The 22,400-nt window shown below is 36.0% G+C and overlaps 4 protein-coding genes across 8 annotated transcripts; 2 read left to right on the top strand and 2 right to left on the bottom strand.

Moving 5' to 3' along the window:
* Positions 1 to 441: 441 nt before the first annotated feature.
* Positions 442 to 4,645, bottom strand: LOC106174181 (beta-1,3-galactosyl-O-glycosyl-glycoprotein beta-1,6-N-acetylglucosaminyltransferase). Of its 2 annotated transcripts, none has more exons than XM_013555603.2 (4): positions 3,673 to 4,645; positions 2,524 to 3,391; positions 1,455 to 1,729; positions 442 to 1,254 (listed from the first exon to the last, which is right to left on the bottom strand). In XM_013555603.2, exons 2-4 carry the CDS (start codon positions 3,345 to 3,347, stop codon positions 953 to 955), a joined length of 1,401 nt encoding a protein of 466 aa, XP_013411057.1. In that variant the 5' UTR covers positions 3,348 to 3,391; positions 3,673 to 4,645; the 3' UTR covers positions 442 to 952. The 2 variants fall into 2 exon arrangements, with proteins under 2 accessions (XP_013411057.1, XP_013411058.1); XM_013555604.2 differs by having other exon boundaries at positions 1,455 to 1,717; positions 3,673 to 4,640.
* A 617-nt stretch (positions 4,646 to 5,262) lies between these two features.
* Positions 5,263 to 11,957, top strand: LOC106169529 (polyadenylate-binding protein 2-B). The gene is made up of 8 exons (XM_013549000.2): positions 5,263 to 5,431; positions 5,567 to 5,747; positions 5,864 to 5,972; positions 6,435 to 6,502; positions 6,817 to 6,923; positions 7,380 to 7,467; positions 7,620 to 7,747; positions 8,003 to 11,957. Exons 2-8 carry the CDS (start codon positions 5,577 to 5,579, stop codon positions 8,034 to 8,036), a joined length of 705 nt encoding a protein of 234 aa, XP_013404454.2. The 5' UTR covers positions 5,263 to 5,431; positions 5,567 to 5,576; the 3' UTR covers positions 8,037 to 11,957.
* On the bottom strand, positions 10,819 to 16,649 carry LOC106169531 (protein SYS1 homolog). 4 transcript variants are annotated; one of them, XM_013549003.2, is made up of 5 exons: positions 16,495 to 16,649; positions 14,501 to 14,644; positions 14,035 to 14,337; positions 13,648 to 13,715; positions 10,819 to 13,195 (listed from the first exon to the last, which is right to left on the bottom strand). In XM_013549003.2, exons 3-5 carry the CDS (start codon positions 14,197 to 14,199, stop codon positions 12,955 to 12,957), a joined length of 474 nt encoding a protein of 157 aa, XP_013404457.2. In that variant the 5' UTR covers positions 14,200 to 14,337; positions 14,501 to 14,644; positions 16,495 to 16,649; the 3' UTR covers positions 10,819 to 12,954. The 4 variants fall into 4 exon arrangements, with proteins under 4 accessions (XP_013404457.2, XP_013404458.2, XP_086866616.1 ...); XM_013549004.2 differs by having other exon boundaries at positions 16,508 to 16,561; XM_087010490.1 differs by lacking the exon at positions 16,495 to 16,649 and adding an exon at positions 16,215 to 16,383.
* Positions 16,448 to 22,194, top strand: LOC106169530 (cytochrome c oxidase subunit 4 isoform 1, mitochondrial). The gene is made up of 5 exons (XM_013549002.2): positions 16,448 to 16,596; positions 17,666 to 17,905; positions 20,294 to 20,464; positions 20,710 to 20,841; positions 21,570 to 22,194. Exons 2-5 carry the CDS (start codon positions 17,674 to 17,676, stop codon positions 21,710 to 21,712), a joined length of 678 nt encoding a protein of 225 aa, XP_013404456.2. The 5' UTR covers positions 16,448 to 16,596; positions 17,666 to 17,673; the 3' UTR covers positions 21,713 to 22,194.
* Positions 22,195 to 22,400: the final 206 nt, after the last annotated feature.

Raw genomic sequence — 22,400 nt, 5'->3', positions numbered from 1 at the left:
ACTCTTCTGAATTCCAAACTCGGAAATACCCAATGCACTTGTCCTTTTTCAAACCATCTTACTTGGATTGACAAAACAAAGTGGACAGTTCACTTCTCGTTTTAAACAATTTTCTAGGGCCTGTCAGCAAAACCTCTACACAGACCCAAGCTCAAAAACATGCTATGATTATTATCTTAAGATCATATTATTCATCACTTTCACGATTTGAGCTTTATTTTTCTCTTTTAAAAAAATCATGTTTTTTTTTAAATATATTTTGAGCACCTCTATTATATCCTAGAACCATTTTCAGAGTCTACTCGGGCTAACTTCTTCATTTTCAAATGTCCATACATGCTTCTCGTCTTATATGAAGATTTAAAATGAAGAACATGGCTGGGGTATAACCCATTTCCCACCCCACCCCACCCTCCCTCCAACGCAAACAGTGCCAACAAATGAGAAATAAGATTTTTATTAACTTTCGGTGAACTAAACCTTATGTCAAAAGCAGTTAAAATATAATTGTTGATATTTTTCTATAATTTGACTTCTTTAAAAATCTCTCTCTCATACACACACACGCACACACACACACACACACACACACACAGAGAGAAACGCAAACACTCGTTTACCAAGCCAATTTCGACTTTTGAAAAGGGTGTTCATGATTACCAAAAAAATCATTGGTAATTAGAAAGTAATATTATTTCCCAGGTAACAAAACATACCGACACACAGCCGTGACGCCTCACCCATTTACAAGTCACAAAACAACGGATATTGATCCTGCAAAGTCCACACTGCCTTTTGCTCTCTCTCATGACAACAGAAACGGCAGAGTGGAGCTGTCTGGTGCAGCGACAGCAGCAATCGAGCCATGTGCTAGATGGGATGTCTCCGCTGTAGCAGCTTTGTGCCGTTCTCTTTCAAGAATTTTTTTTTATTTTTTGGTGTTCGATATGCCCTAGATAATTTTATCCTTTACAAATGGCAATGACCGATAATGCTGTGTATTAAAAGGTAGAGAATACCCCAGTCTCGTTTTGTTGTAGTGCCACTCCTCCATACAATCTAATGTGTACGGCTGAAATTCCTGGTGAAACTTGTTTGCGAATAATTCATTTCTTACAAACAGTCTTGGTAAATGTTCCAACCCAAAGATGCATATGGCGCGTACAAATTTTCCGCCGCAAAATGGTATGCTCTCATCAACCCAAATTTTATAACGCGTCATGAAAGGCTTAGTCTCCAGTGCTTCTGCCGATCCTGAAACGGAGAAAAGAATTATGAAAAACATGATCCTAACAAATACATTAATTGTAGGATTTTGACAATGAAAAACAAATTTATACATTGCAACCAAACCAAAGCTAAATATAAAATTGTCATTCGTATTTTATTTGGTGATCATATCTCTCTCTCTCTCTCTCTCTCTCTCCTTTTTCTTCTCGCGATCTGCAACGCACCTGTGAATGATCCGGGCACCATCAAATGAGGGTTATGATTGAGGGAGGTGAAAAATGTCTCACAAGCTCTATGGGTCTTTCGAGTCCATTTCAGAAACTCCTTTGCGATAGGATCAGTGAGGGTGAAGTTCACAAACCCCCACGTTGCCGTAATATGAACTGCCCCTTTCGTAGGAACAATCCCAAAGGGAGCGGGGGGTAGCGTTTGACCTGTCAGGTGGAGGTGGCCGTCCCATTCTTTTGTAAAACGATCCATATTTCGTCTGAAAAAAGTCCTAGTAAATTTAAAAAACATTTTACTGGGTCAAATGCTTTAAAAAAAGGCAGGATCGGAGAGTCGGCGAGGTTGTTTTACCCCTGTTCTCATAAAAAATATATGCTAAAATGTGGTAAAATCTAATGAAACCAAATATAAGTGTGCAGTAGTGGTGGATTTAGAGGGGGGTCAGGGGGGTCCTGACCCCCCCCCCCCCTTCGGTTTCTGAAAAATATATCACACCAATATTCCCCTCTTGAAATTAGAATTTTGACTAGGTAAATCATACCATCGTACCAAAGGGCACTGTTTGCTCTCCAGTAAACCAAGGGGGCGATGGTCGGCTTCGCATCCGAGGTCTGTCGTTCAGGGGCCGTATTCTCAACCCCCCCCCCCTCCCCTTCAAATAATCCTGGGTCTGCCCCTGATGTGCAGTACATTGAGAGCAACATGCCCCCCCCCCCCCCCCCCCCACAACCCTGACCCTTTTTTTCCCGGAAAGGGCAAGTTTCTGAAAAGGAAGTCAAGGTCTTGGATACAGCGCACCTTTTTTTTTTCATTAAATAGGCTGCTGTTTGATCTTGTTGGGAACAAAATGGGAAATTCCGTCTTGGACTCTAATGGCCAAAAGGAAATGGAAATAAAATAATGACTTGAAATAACAAAAACATTGAAAATAACTATAAAAATTTCAGCGTATTTTCATGAGCGAGAAGGGTGCGAAAAAATCGTGGAGGAGAGAGTTATATAAAATGTATCCCCCTTTTGGCCCTCTCTAAGTTTGTTAGCCCAGATGTTCTTATGTAATATTACCTTTTCAGAGTCCCTTCCATATCATTGGCACCGCCATATGCTTTCAAAATCTTCACTAGCTCCATGTTCGTTTTCAGCGGAAATTCTTGACCAGTAAGATTGATGAAATACTTCCATTTCTTGTAGTATCGCTTAAATAATTCCTCCATACAGACCAACTCTGCATCCAGCACGGTCACCTCTGCCCACACAACATTAACATGTGTATTTGCTACAAACACATTGTCGAAACAGCTTGACAATGACGTCATTGCATTTAAAAACGCCGGGGAACTTTTGTTATCAACGTGGAAGCAGTAGAAATTTTGCGGTCGATAGATGGCGCGTAATAACCTCTCTACTTGCTCCGCATTTTTATAAACCATAATACTAAAAGCCAGGGGAAACTCTTCTTCTTCTTTTGTCAGCGACGATAAAATATATTGCCTTTCCTTAACAAATTTTGTGCAGTTCTTCGACTTAAGAAACATACGTTCATCTGAAAGAAAATGTCGCTGTGTCTGTGTCATTATTTCCTCTGCGTAATGCAATTCATCAAGATCCCCTTCAAAAAGTAACTTGCAGTCAACGTCGCTGATTTTTACACGTGGCACGACAGAGTCAACAATCTCGTTAAAAGACTGGCCAACAACGGCAACATCGCCTAGATCGGCAGGGTGCCGGTTCTCAACATCAAATGAACCGTGCGTCAAATTTTCTTGCGCTGTTCCACAAAGGTTACTTGGACTTGAACGGAAAACGCACACAACCGCAAGATTTAAAGCTATAAAGATTAAGCAAGTGAAAACGAGAAGGAGACGGCGAACCAAAGTCGGTTTGTGCATTGTTAATCTCTCAGTATTTCTCTTGTTTTTGCTTAGACTATCAACTGAAATTTAAAAAAATAAAGAAAAATAAATTAATTCTTTAAATTGGTATATTTTTGCAAATAAATCTTTTGCTCGACACGAAGATTTTAATCAGCTGTCTGCGACATAGGTGAAAGCAGAATAGCCACAGTTTTCTTTTTTGTCTTCACCCTACCCCGTCTTTTCAGTCAGAAAGAGAAGAAAATAAAATGTCTTTCTAAATCAAATAGTATGAGCATCTATTTATTCCAGTTTTATAAATTTACGATTTTATAGAAAAATATTTTAAACAAATATTTACCTGTAGTATGCCTCTAATTTAATTGGTGTTAGGATTGACATCCTTATTTTTCGTCGTTATATAACGTCCCAATCTCTTCGCGTAGACCGTGCTTGAACTAAATTTTCAGCTAGTAAAATGTCAAACACACAGCATTAACGTCATATCTGGTATATATGCCATCACAACCCTAAGAAAAATAATTTTCACGTTAATCTGTTGTCGTTGACCGGTGATGTGGTACTTCTCCTGCTGTATAAAGCAAGGCAATTTGCTTACCCAATTTATTCCCAAGAATCACGATGTGGTTGTGAAAAGGGCGGCTGTGTACATAAAGTGTACATTCAGCGGTCTGAATTAATTCGGATTTGATTAAATGTAATCAATACACCAAAGGGAATGACAAATCGGGGACACTGAAAGCTAAAAAGTACGAATAGGTAAAAGGTGTGTAAAGAAGCAGTGATTCTGATTTGTAAACCACCTTTCACTATTAAGATAAAAGTATACTCACATCGGTATACTGTACGCATTTGAAAATTTCCCAATGTCATATTTTCTACGTTTATGTATCCTGCAAAGCTACTAGGCCTATAATCTTTCCAAACGCAGACTCCAAAAATTCTAAACCCCTTCAAATAAATGCACCTGGTGTTGATACTTCCTTCCGAGATGTCTTAGAAGACATGGCCTTCTGCCTGTAAGTGATTGGTTAGTTATTTAGAACTAGATCATAAAATGAGAAAAGGAATAAAACCTCGAATCCAAGTGCTGAGCCGGGTCGATCCTTTCTCCGCTACTCGAGAGTATAGTAGAGGAAAATTCCTTTTAGCGGTTAATTCTCGTGTAGGGCATCTTTAATATAACCGGAATATGACCGTACAACCTGTGGAAACGCGCTAAAAAGCCTTCATGGGAGAATAAAGTTGACAATTCACTTGTCTTTGGGTCTGATCCACATCAGTTGTTGACCAAGAGTCTACTGGGACCAGGGGTGGATCCAGGATTATTTGAAGGGGGTCAGCCCCCCCCCCTCCCCCCCCCCCCCCCCCCGGACACCCCTAAATCCGCCACTGGGGCTTTCGTGTCCCAATCCACCTAATCCACCTGTCAAACAGACAACATTGTGGGATATATTTTGATCGGAGATTAGGGCAGATCGTATTTACACTTTTCATAAACCACTCATTGGCTTTGACTACAGGTATACAGCCGGCGAACGTATGGTCACCACAAGGCTGTGGCCTTAAAGGTATACTATACCTGTTTGAAAATGTCCCAGAGTCATATTTTCGATGCATATCTAGCCTACATGTAGGCTAAATATCTTATCAATCCCAATCCAGATCTGAAACCATCATAGGCCCTATAGGCTAATAGTAGCCTACTGACGGCGATATATCCTTTCTGAATCATGATTGATAGAAAAACTAAATAATTGTCTAATTAAGAGGTATAAAACATCAAATCCAAGTCAGAGACTGTTCGAGCAGTGGTTCGTGATTTGGTGAAATTACTTTTGTATTCAAAAAAATTGGATTTGGGACAAAAATTCTATCCTTTAATATCACTCCTCGATCCACTATCTCGGGGTTTAATCTTTATATAAAATTGCACTTGGGTCGGTTTCATTAAAAGTAAGTATTTTTACTGGTTGTGCACTAAATGACCTTTGTGTAGCTTACAGAGGGGACAGTTCAGTTGTGCACAAAGGACACAATCTACAGCTATCTCAACTGACACACTCAGTCCGCCATTGCTGTTTTTGTGTGAAGAATAGGTAAGCCGGTAGTTCTTATGTTGAATTCCAAATCTGTGCCATCGAATGACGACCGAAAAAAAATTGGAAACAGTCGGTCATAATATTAAAGTTTGCATACTGTGCTGTATTGTAATTGCATAATTTTTGTAATAGGCTATCAAATATGGCAGAAAACGGAACAGAAACTGAAGCGGTCCCTGACCTAGTTGGCGATCATGAGCAAGACTACAGTTACGATGGCGAAGAAGGGCAGCAGGAGGACGAAGGTCTAGGGGGAGAAGGTGAAGCCGATGTTACAACAGAGAGCACAGAAGATGCAGGGGTGGATGATCCTGTGAGTCCCTCTCTCTCTCTCTCTCTCTCACACACACACACACAATATTATGTTGACAGAGATAGAAGTAGCACAATATTTAAATGTATGAGTTCATTAATATTTTATTATTCTAGGAGCTTGAAGCAATCAAAGAACGAGTTAGAGAGATGGAAGCAGAAGCAGAAAAGCTCAAGCAAATGCAAAATGAAGTGGAAAAAACAATGAATATGTCTCCAGGAATAAGTATGTCACTCTGACCCATATCCAGTGTGGTGGCTTTTCTTAGACGTTCCCTTTTCTTCAAAGAAGTTGTTTATTTATTGCATGGAAATAAAGTAGCCCATGCATTGTCCTTGGTTGTTAAACTCCTGTCTTTATAAGGTTTTATTCTACATATATATATATATGCCGGGGGGGGGGGATAAGTTCAAAAGGAAAAGTCTGTTGTAATGTCTACTAGTTGAGCCTATAAAATTATGTCACTGTGACATATTTCCACAAAACTACAAAATTTGCATATGGTACGTCTAGAACAACTTGGATAGATCTTGATAAGGAATTGATGCTAACAAATATAGATACTTAAAATAGTTATGCTGTCTTAATTTTGTTAATTTCTTTTTTTACAAATTATAAAAATAATTCAAAAAATGCAGTAGAAATCTCAGTCAAATTGTTTATTTCTGTAATGTTGTTCTTCATCAGCTAGTCCTGTCCATCCATCAATGGAAGAAAAAATTGATGCAGATTCAAGGTCTTGTTACATTGGAAATGTAAGCATTGTGATGTCTTTGATCATTGGCTAAATGTTTTATTATATGAAAAGGGTTTTACTGTTGATCAATAAATTGGATAATGGATTCTTATACTCACATCTAGTGACATTTGAGTTAATGTTGTATTTCATTTTTTTAAAGCTTAGTAGCATTTTTTTTTTTTGGCTTGTTTTGAATATTGTTTATGCATATGAGATTTTTTACATTTTTATTCCCCTCTGTTCAATTTTATTCATTACTGATGCAGATTGAAAGTGAGAATTTTTTCTCTAATAATCAAAAAAAAAAAGGAAAAAGGTGATTTGTTTTAGGTTGACTATAGTACAACAGCAGAAGAGTTGGAGCAACATTTCCATGGCTGCGGTTCTGTTAACAGGGTTACAATACTTTGCGATAAGTTCTCTGGACATCCAAAAGGGTTAGTAGACTTTTAACAAATTTTTCATTTATGTTAAGTGCAATGATTAGTGAGATAATTCCAAGCAACATTAATTCTGGGTTCTATATATATCTGTATAGTCTGACCAAGCATTCTTGGTCAAAATTGAAAATGAGTCGTTTACCTTTTCAAATGCCTAGGAGAGCATTCACACCGAATGCCTTGCTAGACCTCGGCTCTTCTCGATGTGAATGCTCTATAAAAGTACTGTACAGAGGTAAAGAGGGAGCTAGATGTAATTACCTATATATTATTTTGTTGAATATTTTTAAATGTAAAAGGATGACCACATTTAAAAATTTTTCCCCCTCGTTTCACAATTGTTCTAAAAAGTATTAGTATGACTCATATGAAAAATGTTAATAATAATGTGTTGTTGTTTCACATAACTGTACAGAAGGAAGAATTTATTTCTTACTGACATCTGCTTTTCAGCTTTGCCTACATAGAATTTTCTGACAAAGACTCCGTACAGACAGCAATGGCTTTAGATGAATCTCTCTTTCGGGGAAGACAAATAAAGGTCAGGATATTTTTCAGTATAGTTCAGAAATATGACAAAAAACAAAAAACATGCAGCTCTTAATTTGATCCATTCCTCATACTGAGAAGCTTGGTATAGCTACTGGTATTCTTTGTGCTGAGTTGTTTTATTTAAGTTTATTGTTCATTTAGGTAATGCCCAAGCGCACAAATAAACCTGGTATAAGTACAACCAATCGTGGTGGAAGTAGAGGGCGCTTCAGGAGAGGTGGCTTCCGGGGTGGCTATGGGGGCTACATGCCAAGACGAGGCAGGTTTAGGTGAGTGAAATGGCTTTTTTTTGGGGGGGGGGGTCATGTTAAATACTCATTCTTCATTTGCCAATGATTTGAATACATATTATCTAGTAAGTATTTGATGTCATCAGTGTGAGCATTACGGTAAATAAAAAAGTTAGGACCTTGTCTTTGAGGAAAGCTTATTTATTTATGAATAAAGGATAACTAGTATTATTAGTTTATTTTTGCTAAACATTTTTCGAGTATAATTTGCATTTTTTTTTTTCATTATTATAGGCCAAGGAGAGCTGCGTGGTATTCACCTTACTAGTCCAGTTTAGAATATGGCATCATGTGGTCCACAAAACCTGCTGGAAAAGAGAGAGAGATGGGGTGGGGGTGGGTGGAGGGGGAAAAAAAAGGAATTTTAGATCATAAGCACCAAGTTGAATTTTGCAGAGAAAAAAAAGAAATGGAGGAAAAAACGAAATATTTTATTGAAATGGGAGAAAAAAAGAGATTATGTGGGCAATTAGATGGAGGAATTAGAATTTAGAAATATGGAAAGATGACAAAAAGATTACAGATCAAACAGAAATAGCTGAAACCTTACTTGGAAGTTACTATTTTTCTGTTTTTGTAGATGGACTTGATATACAAAATAACTTGTATTTTATTCTTTATTTTTTTAGCTTCAGTGAATCATTTGCAAGGCTTTAAAACCAAAATACATTTTCTTAGGCAACTGGTTTAGTATTTATTGAATCTCGGTATAATTTTGTAAAATAAATAAATAACCTTTCATCCCAGTACAGAGGCAAACAGAACTTACTTTTATGCCCCAGTGCTAAAAACTTTTTTATGATAATGGATGTGAAAATATATCTGTTAACAAAGTAATTTTTTATACCTTACTGATGCTGCAATATAAAAAAAAAAAGCCTTCTTGCTATGAAGCTATTAGTTAAGCAAAAATCCTCCTTGGAATGAGAGAAAGGATGGGTTGTGGCCCTTAAATTATAGCCATGGTTTGTCGTCATATTTTTATGTTATCGTAGATTAAGTGTAAAAATTGGGCTGGAATGTGAGTTTAAATGACTGAGCTGTGAGAGTTTCATTTTATGTGCATTTTCTGCTTCTTTTTATAATTTTTTTTTTTTAATTTGGGTCTTAAATGAAAAGTTGTGAATGAGTGTGACATTTTGAACCATGTGACATGTTCACAAGCTTCTATTTAAATATTGTTTAACTTATTAATTCGGGATGCCCCAGATAGCTATTATATTTCAGTCCTCGTATTATTCGTTAAGATGTTAAATTTCAAGTATCAAAGTATAAGACTAAATACTGAATAACTGGTATGATTACTTATGCTGGTGGAGTTTAATGTTGCTGTAGAAAATTTTAACTGCATTTGGCAGGTGGTGTGAGCTGCTTTGATTCCTCCTTTTATTTTTCTCTACTGTTTTACTTTTAACACTTTAATAATGGCAATTACTTATTGAATTCAAGCAAATTTGAATTGTATGCCCAAAACTGGGAAAGTTGAGTACAATCCAGACAATTATATTTTTAGTGCGCGTTTGTTTTAAAACCATGTTTCTTCATAAGGTCAATAGTGTCAGAAAGGATTATTTGGAAGGTGCGAGTCAATAGTATTACACCAGTAGTCATTTTATGAAGGCATGGAATATGGGCATGGTTGGGGGAGGGGGGGGTATTTTGGGTCAATTGATGTGTTCTATGATAGCTTTATAACATTTTTGTTTATTCCGCTTCCAGTTGTAATAAGTTGTTTTTTGTGAGAGGAAGAGAGGTAGACTGCACTTTTTAAACACGCTTTGTTGGGCATGTTGCAAAAATGATCGGTGCCTATAAAAGAAAATGTGGACTTGCCTGGGTTTTCTCACATTGCTTTTTCTTTTTTCTTTATTTTTTTTTAACTTCCGCATATTAACATATTCAGACATGTTCAATAGGGTTTTAGTTAACTTTGCATTTTATAACTGCACTTATTACCCTGACAAACCCCCTGATCTTTTTAAAAAGCCCCAGACTTGGGTGTCATTTTGTTTTCAGTGTAGTGTGTGTGTGTGGAAATTAGAAAGCTAGTTAAGTTTTTTTTTTTTCTTTTTGTACCATAACCAAAGTTCTGTTTCAGATCTCTTCTCAGCCTGTTGGAAGTTGGCCACCAAGAGACAGAATGGGTAATATAAGTTCTCTAAGGGGAAATTTGAACCATTAGAATAATGTCTAGAGAAAAAAAAACTGATGAAAAGAAAGAAAATGAACTAAAAAAAAAGAGGTAGTGATAGGAAAGAAAAAAAAAAGAAAATATATACTTTGTAAAAGAATGAAGCAAAAGAAAAAATGGAGATACAAAAAAATGTAAAAAAAAAATACTGAAATGAAAAAATGTTGTTCTGTACAAAAAATGTAAATAAAGGTTTAATGTAAATATAAAATTGTTTGTTGTTCAATTTTTCCAAGCAGTTCACTTGAAGTATTCTATATGGGATTTTTCTTCCACTTGAAAACCATTGCTTGACCTATGCTTGCTCTCATATTCTAGTTTTATACCCTATCTTATTGTATAACTTTTAGTGAATCCTATTTTTTCGTTCTTGCATTTTAGAAGAAGGCCTGGGCATTTAGTAGAGTGGTACATATTAGTAAGTTTGAATTGGAGGAAGGCATAACTTTGCAAATTTCGTACACTTCAAAAATTTGGCTGGGATGTTTTCAACCCTGTTAGTTATACCGTATTATTAAAGTAAAATGTTTTAACTGGCTCTTCAGTACAGTAAGGGGTCTTGGATCTCGTTCTACTGTGTGATGTTCATCACTATTGTTGAGCAGTCCAAACTGGACTGCAAGTGCATCTTTGGTAATGGTGAAAACATACCAACACCCATGTTATTAAAGCAATGAAGAGATACGTGTGTAACTGGTAGTCCATTCCAACTACCTGTATCAGAGAAAAATCTATTATGTTAAAATGTTCCAGCAATGAACTTTTTGCAGTTTTTAACTGTCCAAATTGCAGCTGTAAATTTTCCCTCAGCTTTCCAGACCTTGCATTCTACATTAAAACAAAAATGAAAAAAAAAAAGTTATTACTCAAATCATATTTATTTTCTTATATTAAAAATTCCCTATGAGTGAACACTGTAATACAACGCAGCACCATAAATTGACAGCAAGGGTCTGGTTTTGTAACAATCCATACTGCCACAGTCACAAATGACACAATCTTGAGTGTGCAGTGTGGTAGTTGGGACCTCACCTAACACAATGAATTTGTTACATAGACTAGTGCCAAGCTGCTCATTTTTAGACACTTTTAAAATGAGATTTTCCCCTAAAATAGCAGAAAATAAGCCTTTCTTAGAATGTAAAAAGTTAACTGCAATGTTACACTAGAATTACAGAAAAATTGGACTTTGTAAGCTTGCATCATGATTTTCTCATTAATTTTGGATAGGCTACAAATTGCTGGTAAAGGAAAGATGCATTTTTTTCCTTTTGCTTTACCAGGATATTAAACTCCTTTTTCCTACATGTTGACAATCAAAAAGCTTACAACTTTTAATAAAGGAACTTATTTTGAAGATTTTACCCAGATTTTGGTCATTCTGCCATCAATTGATACCTAAGACACCAAAAATAAGGGTGCATTCCCAGAGATTTAGATCGATCCAGAGATTTAGATTTAGATTGACCCAACTCCCTGGGGGTTCACGCTAAATTGCAGTCAGCCGAGCGCGCACCATAGTTAATTACCCCCTTACAGCTTTTAGTAGGCGGGAGAGACGCTTAATCCGGCTAAGCTGACAGTAATCTAGTGAGACTCCCCACAGGGATAGATCGATCCAAAATCTATGGGAATGGGGTCTAAGTGGTACCATACAAACTAAACAGTAATGCACCCTTATATTTTGGATAAATTATTACATTAACACCAACAGTTGCAAAAAAAAAAAGGCACAGAAGAAAAATATCAATGGGGTCCTGGAAGAAAATTCAATTTTCTTAGAATTAGTAAAAAAAAAATGCAGTCAATATCAAACTAATTTAACAAGGAATCGCCAACTTCTACACCTTTAAAGGTTTTTAAAAGATAAGAAAAGGAATGTGAATTTCAATATAATTATGATTTGAACAGCTTTATGAAACAATTTGCTAAACTAATAAAAAAAAAAAAGACTTGGCCACCTTGTACCATTGACCCTTGATCAACACTGTCCTTTACTTGTGACAAGTGTTCAACACTCAAACTGTAAACCTCATATACATTGCACTTCTTTTCCTTCAAGGGTCTATTTTCCCCTTACAAAACTTTTCATCTTACATCTCCCCATCTTTTTTTTTACCTATACGTTAAGGTACAAAAGTGGGTAAAATGATCAACAGGTGAAAAATACAGTGAAATGACCCATTAAGCACTGTGGCATTTTCTGGGTGTATTGTTCACAGAATACAAATCTGCTGCAAAACTTTTTTTTTCAATGTGGACAGAGAAAAGGAGAATATAATTTATGACACCAACTTCATTCTGAGTTGTCACCACCTCTTTTCTTCAGTTTGGCAAAAGAGAAAATATAATATATAAATAATAAATTAATTCATTCAGTAAACTTTTATAAAGTGTGGTTGATCAAAATAAGTGTCATAAACATCAACTTAAGGTCCCCATTTTCACTAGCTTGTGGGTCTTACTCCTATCCAGCTTATCAGTAGTCCATTTCAAATGAAGTTAACAAATAACCAACATTACAATAAACTAGTATATCGAAGTATATTTCCAGCAAATTCTAACCATTGCAAGAAAATCCAACTGACTTAGTCTTCACCACGTTTTAGATGACATTCCTGTGACACAGTCATGGAAATGTCCTGTCATGCGTGTATCCATTGATGCAGGCCCTCTTAAAAACAGCGTCATATTTCTATTACCCCTGTAGAGGGTTCAGATACACATACAAATTCAGGGAGACACCAAACTTTTTTCCAATGATTGAATGATATTGTGTCCATGTCCACAACCATCAAACTTATTTTCAACGGTATGGTCTCCATGTCCACAGCAACCAAAACTTTTCCCCCATGTGACAAGCAAAGCCTAGGCTCCAATTTAAAATCCTCCCATCTTTCCAGTACTTCTTTCTCCTGGCTAGCAACCCAACGACATTTCTTCTATGTCAAAAATAAATCCAAAAATTTAAGCCATAAGTTACCCATGTCCAGAGCTATAAATCTGCCTTGGGTCCCATTCCCAATGGTATTGCTTTTAGTTCACTTCTCATACATAAGAACTCTCCCAGAACAGTCATGAGTACTATACAGATGATGTTCACTAGCCACCAGGAGACTGTGTAAGGAAACTTTGCATTGTATCCCCAGCACACCACCAAGTGGATAAGATGGACGGTACTGGCAAAGTCTAAACAAAGCTTTGTCCTCTTGACTGTGTACCACAAGCCCAATGCACTGTAATGTACAGTGAAAATAGGTAACAGTAACATATAGCATACAGTGAATATAGATATATTTGCACAGTGTACAGTGAATATAGCTTTATATACATATCTTGAATCACATCATGTTAACCGAAGAAATCTGGCCCAACAGACAGACAATGCAGTCTTGGCCTTTTGGCTGTGTTACAGTAGTAAAATCCCACCAAAATATACAATATAGTAGTACACATCTTTGTGGGCTGATCTGATCAACATCAACTCAACATTAGCATGTCCCATACATGTAGAGCTTAGTATAAAAAATTAATATATTAATCTAATTTATGTAAATAAAGTTTTTGGTTACCAAAGCCATGTTAATGACTGTAAGCAGTGCCTGCTTGCATGCATGTGCACATTTGTGTGTGCATGAAAAATTCACTTCAACTGCACTTGTTAAAATGGTATTTGGTGAATGCTTACCATGTTAAAGAATTTAAAACAAAAGCACCCATGATTAATCTTCCTGTGAATTCTTTAAACTGAAGTTCCTGAAATAAATAAGAAAAACAATTACTGTATACAAAATAAAATCAGTTTTAATATATATATCCATCTGCTAGGTGAACTCTTTTAAGCTAACGTACCCTTTCTTATTCCATTATGAAAATCAGTATGAAGCAAATTAATGAAACTCTCTGCCAAAAATGAACAAGAAAATGGGATATGGCTAAAAGTTCTAAGTTGTAGCAACTTTTTAGCACAATTCTAAGAGTTTTAATTAGTGTTAAGATGCAATGAACAAGAGAAAAAGAATGATTATTGTATCACATTAATCACACTTGGCACAATTTCAAGACTTCACATTACCTCATATTTAAAAAACTGTTCCAGTGACCTATCTGCTCCTGCAACAAAGTCCACCATAGCAATCCAGACTCCTAGGCCCACATAGAAAGCACTCTGCATGGAAATAATCTGAGCAATTATTAGAAATGGATCCCAAGCACTGCTCCTAAAGTGTCCCGCAGTCATTTTTCAGGTCGTTATCTAACAGCTAAGAGGCTGTCTCACCCAACACAATGTAAAATCGGTTTAGTACCACATCCAATGCAGGTAACCTGGCCTCTGGGGTCTCATCTAACGCAATCTGTATTGCTTTCAGTGTTTCACCTAATCCAAACAAAATAATATATGGTGTCTCACCAAACAATCTGAACTGCTCCTGGTTTTTCAACTAACACAATCTGTATTTAGCCTTATGTCTCAACTAACACAATTTGTATTAAGCCTGATGTCTCAACATATGCAATCTATATTCCTTCTGGTGTCTCACCATATGCAATCTTTGATGCTCCAGGAGCCTCAATGGACACAATGAGCTACAAATGATGGCAGCCAGGGCCTGTCTAGTATTGTTCTCACTTAAATTCAATGTCTGTCTCACTAGGTGATTTCCTACGATTTTCCTTCATGCGATCTGAAATGCAAAAGCAATTGAGAGTTTATCATACATTGTCAAATAGGGGTATACATAAAATACACTATTCAGAGTGCAATATTATGTATCTGCCAACTGGTTACAACTTAAAAAATTCTACTCCACCAAATGCTTCAATATACGTACTGCCAGGCTGAACGTGATTTTTTGTTTTTAGAGTTCAATTTCTGCATTCTTCAAATGCATAATGATAAAAAAAAATATTTACTGGTTATGGCAAAGTATGACCAAACAATCACATAAACATAAATGACATATGCCACTATTACAGTAAATGAAAAAGGGAGGCAAAGACTTTAAAAAAGGAAAAAAATCAAAGAGAGGGTGAAAAGAACTTGAATATCAATCTACAATGTTCCAAAGAATAAACTAGACAGCAGAGCTGACAAACATACAGACCCTAAACAGATACCAGGATAATTACCTTCCCCTTTACTGAAAAAGCCACTCAGTAAATTTAAAGTAAAACAATAATATGGTTTGGAAGTTATGGGGCCAATGTAACAAAAAAAAGTAATAATAATAATAATAAAAATAACAATTACCATAAATGTAAACTAATCATGCTAATTTTCAAAAGCAACCTGCCTGTTTACCAAACAAAGCCACTTGGTAAATTTAAACAAAAATACAGTATGGTAGTTATGGGGCAAAAGTCACCAAAATTGTGCAAAAAACAGAATAAATACTGTAAATATAAACCAATCATGCCAATTTCTGAATGCAACCAGCCTTTTTACTAAAGCCACTCTGTAAATTTAAAGTAAAACAAAAATAAAGTTTGGCAGTTATGGGGGGAGCATCACGTGTTGGACAGTAACAGTGACAACAACAGGGATCGCAACGACATGGATAGGCAGATCAATCAGAATATATACAGACACAGCCTTACAGTGTCTGTATATTTATAAGAATAAAAATGAAAATTCATATTCATTTCTTAAGAAAGAGATTGAAATGGAAAATATTCTGTTGACAAAAAAGAATGAAGAACAATCATGGTGATTCACAAGTATTGTGAAAAGCAGTTAATTTGGAGTTTGTTCAGCAAAGTTTTATTGCACAAAACATAAGTAACATTAACATAGTTAACTAGTTTACATAGTTTATTAACAAGTTTATTAGTAACAGATTGCAAGTAACAAGCTCATATAATAAATTATTATAACCACCTTTTCTGTATTTTACCCAACGCCTGGAGGAGAAGGAGGAGGAGGCGTGTTAATCTGTTAAACTGATTGCATTCAGCCGAGAGTTGGATTGATTTACAAGATGGGAAAGAGAGTTAAGTCATCTCATCGATTAATTTTGGTGCTCTTTATTTTCGGTGATTTTGAACATAGTTTGATTTTATGTGACAGATTTATCAGTTGAATACTTATCTAAGACGTACATGTTTTGATAGTGCACATATAATGTACTAACTCAAATGAGCAAGCCAATGTGACGAAGTACAATTTTGACGTTAACAAAACTTACTATTAGCATAAATAGGTCTTGGGCACCAACTACTCGGATCTCAATAAATATGTACATAAAAGCCACCTACCTTAATCTTAACCGTTTATGGGAACCAAACGTATTCATTTAACCATGTGAAGTTAATACTAAGCTGACTCACACGCTGGCGAAAAAAGATGCCAGAACAACGAATTTATCGTCATCATGAATGATGCTGTTCAAACGCGTAAAAAGCTGTTTAATTTTTTTTTTTTTTTGAGATAAATAATTTTAACCAAATTGCCTTTAAAAACAATTTACTTAAGAGGTTCTACTAGATATAGATAACAGTCATTTTGGGGTATAAAAATAAATATAAATAACCTTACCATTCAATCTTACCGTGTTGTACTCTCGTTAGCGGTGCCATGTTTAATCTCGTCCATTGAACGCGACTTGACGAGACTGACGCACGCCATCTTGTAAAGAAGGTAAGCCACCAGAGAGTTTTCTTCTTAATTAATCATTTTCTTCGAAAAAAGTGGAATTTTATACTGTCAGATTGCCAGTTCATTTATATTTCAGAAATTTAATGTAAACTTTGACTGGTTAGATGCATATATTACTCACAGTCAATCCTGTCCTCCTCGAGGAAATCCTGACCTCAAATTGACCAAATTTGTCACGTTCTCCCTAGAAGTTCAGCGGTTTCTATATAAAGAAATGCGGCACAATTTGCGACCAAATTGAGATTTTAAAAGATAAAAATCTTATTTTGTGCAGTTGGGTTCGACTTTTTTACCCTGACAGGCTGTTATTTTATCATTTTTGGGTTTAGTCATTGACTTCATGCATATGGTGATAAGTTGAATTTTGTTTCCAACGTCAGTCAAATTTCTTCGTGAAGCACCTCGTTTAACAACATATACAGAAATCTCTTATTTTATACTTTGTGAAAGTATAGAACCTTTGTGATCTGATGCAAAAAACTCCATGAAAATTGATCGAGGCGAAGTATGTTTTAAAGGTGGAACAAAAGCGCTCAGTGGCCACAGCTTTCTGTCTAAAGTGGGAGGACACATTTGCCCTAACATTGCTATTTAAAAACTGTGATATTTCCTTTAATTTTAAAGATAATATCAAAATTCCAAAAGACATTCTAGATAAAACGACCTTTCAGGATATATAACTTGTGTTTATATCTGGCACGTTCTTATTTTTTTCTGATGTACCTAATCAAGTGCCAAATTGTAAAGGATAAATAATACTGGGATGTGGTATTGTTAATTGAAACTTTGAGATAATTTGACTATTGTAAACAAAAAATAGACAGTACAGATGGAGTTTTGACGTGGGACCAATATTTTTTCTAGATTGATGTTTTCAGTAAATACAAAAAGATTCAAAAGTCATCTCCTGTGCAGTAGTTGGATGTAGTGATGTCCCTGTGAGAAGCATACTGCTTACTTTGGGTTGATAAATGTTTAAATAGTTACTTGATAATAAATTTATATATACCCAGATATATAATTGCTGTTTCATTTAATAATATATTTTCAGGAGTCATTATGGCTAGTGGCTTGCTGAGGGTACCTGTGATACTGGGAAGGCGCACCCTGGTCACCTCAGTGCCACGGTTGAGTGGAGTCACCACCACAGGTGATGAAGTTCCTGTTGTTGGTATTCAAGTTCCTGTCACTGAAGAAGAAAATTCGAAGTGGCTTTTGAAAAATAATCCACCAGCACCAGCCAAAAAAGGAAGGAATGCTCACCTCAGGGAAAAGCTTTATACAGTCATAGGTGGGATAGTGTTCTGCATAGACAATATTTAAATTAAGGAGCAAACAATTTTATGGGCATTCTGTACAGTTTATTAGCAAGAACTATATTAAGGCTTTTTATAAGAAGTAAAATTGTTTCAGAGCAAACTTTTATTCTTTATATGTTTTGTCTTTTTATATACAGACCCTGACACGATCAGATAATTTTTGTGAAAGTTATTTAAGTTTTATATATATCAGGGCTTTTCCCAGCAAATTGTCCATTTGGACAGCAGCTGGCATCACCAGACGGCCTATTTTTCCAAATACGGCTGGATGGCTTACAAATTTTTTGAAAAACACTAAACAAAGTCTGAGCAAACTTACCACCAAATTATTAAAGGGGACACCTTCCGGACCTTCAAAGGTACGGCAACTGACAATGCTGATAGACAAGAAGGCAATTTTCATATCTTTAGCAAGAGATTGTTCGCAATAGGACCTAGATGAGAAGGCAGTTGTTATATTTGTGCAAGAGTGTCAGCAGGAGAAGTTATCAATTATGTTCACTCCCCCCCCCCTTCCCTCTTGAAATTTATTATTATTGTACCACCAGCGTAGGCGCTGGCGGTACACATGGTTTTAGTCCCGACCCGCATGTTCCGCCGGCTCCGCCGGCTCCTGCGGCTCCGCCGGCTCCGCCGGCTCCTCTGGCTCCGCCGCCAAGTCACCGTTACCGCTTCTACTTCTAGACGGTAAGGGCCCCCGTACCCATCTCATGGATTTAGGTCACCTATAATCTCAACTCGTTCCACGTAAAATTTGGGCTTTGTCGGTATTGGGGTCTGGGTGTGGCACTCATTGCAATGCACCCTTGTCTAAAAATGGCAAAATTAAATGCTAATTATCTACCCTACGGAAGGAATTATGGGAAAAATTTCTACAGACAGCTTTCCAAAAGTCATATGTGTAGATTTCAAATATGCCCTTGGATTTGACCTTTGACCTTTACTTCAAGGTCAAATGAGCCAAAATTTTCAAAAAAATGATATTTTTTCCGAAAATTTTTTTTTTTTGCCCTGTTATTCAGACACTACACAGACTTAACCAATAATATTATTGGAAAGTGTTACCCTTCAGGTCATCTTTCATCTCCATGAATTTGGGGTCAATCGGTGCATTTTCACGGGAGTAGCGGCCATAAGATACCGAAACTGAAAACTGTCTCTAATTCGGGAACCGTTAATGCTAGAGACCCATTCATTTTTGCATTTTGTAGAGCATGTAAAGCCCAACACTGGAAGTGGTCTCGGTTTTTTTGTATTCCATACGGTTTTCGAGTTAAGCTGTATCAAAAAGTACATATTGGTGGTAAAAGCAAAATGTGCAGTACGGTAATGGATAATAAATTTTGAACTCTGGAAAAATAAAACGTAAGGCTTGGCAAAGCAGACAACTTGTATTCAAAAATGACATTATTTCATCAAATTTGAACTTCTGAAACTTCAGAGCACCTCCTATTTCAAGAATTTTGACCAAAATGACATTTTCTTTATTTTAATTAATTTTTTCTGTACGAAATTTAAGGCACATTATGGTAACTCCAAAATTATAACATTTAGTCCCTTATATCTCCAAAACTGGCAGAGATAGGTCCATAGTTACTATTGAAGTTGAATAGGAAGTCATATACTGGCAATCTTACTGTGACCTTGAAATTGACCTTTGACCTACTTTTCACCATGAACTGAACTTTGCAAATTTTGCTTCCCTTTTATCTCCAAAACTGGCTGAGATAGGTCCATAGTTACTATTGAACTTGAATAGAAAGTCATATACTGGCAATCTAAATGTGACCTTGAAATTGACCTTTGACCTACTTTTCACCATGAACTGAATTTTGCAAATTTTGCTTCCCTTTTATCTCCAAAACTGGCAGAGATAAGTCCATAGTTACTATTGAACTTGAATAGGAAGTCATATACTGGCAATCTAAATGTGATCTTAAAATTGACCTTTGACCTACTTTTCACCATGAACTGAACTTTGCAAATTTTGCTTCCCTTTTATCTCCAAAACTGGCTGAGATAGGTCCATAGTTACTATTGAACTTGAATAGAAAGTCATATACTGGCAATCTAAATGTGACCTTGAAATTGACCTTTGACCTACTTTTCACCATGAACTGAATTTTGCAAATTTTGCTTCCCTTTTATCTCCAAAACTGGCAGAGATAAGTCCATAGTTACTATTGAACTTGAATAGGAAGTCATATACTGGCAATCTAATTTAAATTTTTTTTTTTTTTTTTTTCATTTTATTTTTACCCCATGTTTATGCCTTGTTGAAATTTTTATGCCCATGTCCCATTGTTGTTACGTGCAGATTTAAAAAGTACATCTGTTTTGTGTTCATGTTTACTTCATAGGTAACCGTGACATTGTTGGCCCAGGGGTCTCAGGTTTTGCAGAGTACATAGAAGCTGAGGAATTCCCATTCCCTGCTGTGAGATTCATGGAACCATACCCAGAAATCATGCCACTCTTAGAAAAGGAAAAAGGGGACTGGAAAAACCTCTCCATTGATGAGAAGAAAACTTGTGAGTCTGGTTTAGCATGATGCATGCACTCATTAAGTCAGGGCTTGACATTAATTAACATTCTTGGAGATTCCCAGTATGTATGATGAACCTGTCCAACTCTAGTTGAGCATCTGTGAGTTCAACTTTAGGAGTCGCAGGCACATAGAAACGATCCAATTTTAAAGAATATTGTCTCAGTTTATTGCTATGAATTATGGCCTTGTTTTGTATACAATATAAACCAGTGTCTTTTGTATTTCCAGTGTATCGCTACAGTTATCGCCAAACATTAAAGGAGGAGTACACACCAGAAGGATTGGGAAAAAGACTTCTAATTGGAACATTGTTTGGTCTAAGTTGCACTATGATCTACACCCAGCTCACTATTGATTATAGTAAGTTTATAATTATAGTATTTTTATGGACAGACACTATGTGACTGGACTAATAGCCAACACATTTCTGTCATTGGCGTCCCTGTAAATGTCCTGGGGCCTGTTTCACGAAGCTCTTGTTAGTTAGCGATCACTCTAGGGCCTCTCATTTGGTATGAGTGTGGTTTCACGAAGTTGTCGCTCGTTCTTGTTAGTTGTCTCTTGTTGTACCTTGGATATTAAACAAGTGGGTCAGATGACTTGCAGATCCTAGAGTTTTATTTGGTGCCCTGTGCCAGTTACATTTTGTAATCGTCCACAGTAACAGTAGTACATAATTAAAATTGTGTTAATTATTCTCAAACTTGTAACATTTGCTAAAACACAACATGAGTTTCAGATTTGCATGTTGCTGTATTATTTTGTCATCACTCCATGTTAACAGTGTTCAGGCTTCTCTGTCCATTGCAGTTTTAGCTGGCTTGTTTCACCAAAGTTTGCAGTGATTATGAAATTATCATATTAAACCTTCACAAACACATTTAGTGGATTACAAGTAGGATAGTACTGTATTGATATTGGTAGCTGAAGATTGGCTTAGGTTACATATAACACGTGTGCAATGCAGTAAAATCACATACACTTTTCCTTGCTATCTGTTGAGTCAGACATGATAAATGACCAAGGTGTATGTTATGTATTATGTTATATATATATATATATGTTACATATTATATTGTTTATTTCAGTCTTCCCATGGGACCCGCGTGTAGCTAGAATAAGGCAAGCAGACTGGCAAGGTGTCCATTTGGGTAAACTGATTGCCCAAAATACTTCCTACACGCCTGGAGATCCCTATTGGGATTATGACAAGGGAGAGTGGAGAAAATGATTTGTCTTAATTTATCCATTTACAACTCCCAATTCAATCATAAGACAAGACAGCATAGTAAATTTGACCTCTTCAGATTATGAGACTTTCCTAGAGACTGTGTAGACACCATACTTGTTTTAATTGCAGTTTTCTTATGTATAATCCAGTATTTTTCCTCATCTTATTTAAAAGAATAATTTTGTTTTTAACTTATATTCTGTAGACCAAAATTTATATCCATTGCTGATCTGAAGATAGAGCACTAAATAATTGAAAAACTATGACAAAAAATCAAACTGTAAAGATTTTCTTAACAAATCTGTCACAGTTGTGATATTGTGTAGAAAACTCTTGATAAACTAGGTTTTTTGATTATCTGGACCACAGTGTAGATAACATACTTGTTGTGTGTAACTATAGTTGGCTTTCATTTGATGTTTGTGATATTGTCATGGTTTGAAGAAGGATTACAAAACTTATTAAACCCATTTCTCACATAATTGTTTGGTTTTTTTTTTTAATACATGGCAGACATTTATGTTTGTTTTTAGTCAGATCTGAACTTTTTCTGAACCATTTAAAAACCAACTGAATTTTTATACAGATTTTTAAAGCGCCTTCAAAGTGAATATGTAATATATAAATTTTCAAACACTGGGCATGACCTTAAATAAACTTGAAAAGAAGAGATGAATACCTAAAAACC

Source organism: Lingula anatina, chromosome 4 (genome assembly GCF_051362555.1).
Source record: "Lingula anatina isolate TDL-2025a chromosome 4, LinAna3.0, whole genome shotgun sequence".
Lineage (NCBI taxonomy): Eukaryota > Metazoa > Brachiopoda > Lingulata > Lingulida > Lingulidae > Lingula > Lingula anatina.
This window is presented reverse-complemented; position numbering and strand designations above follow the sequence as displayed.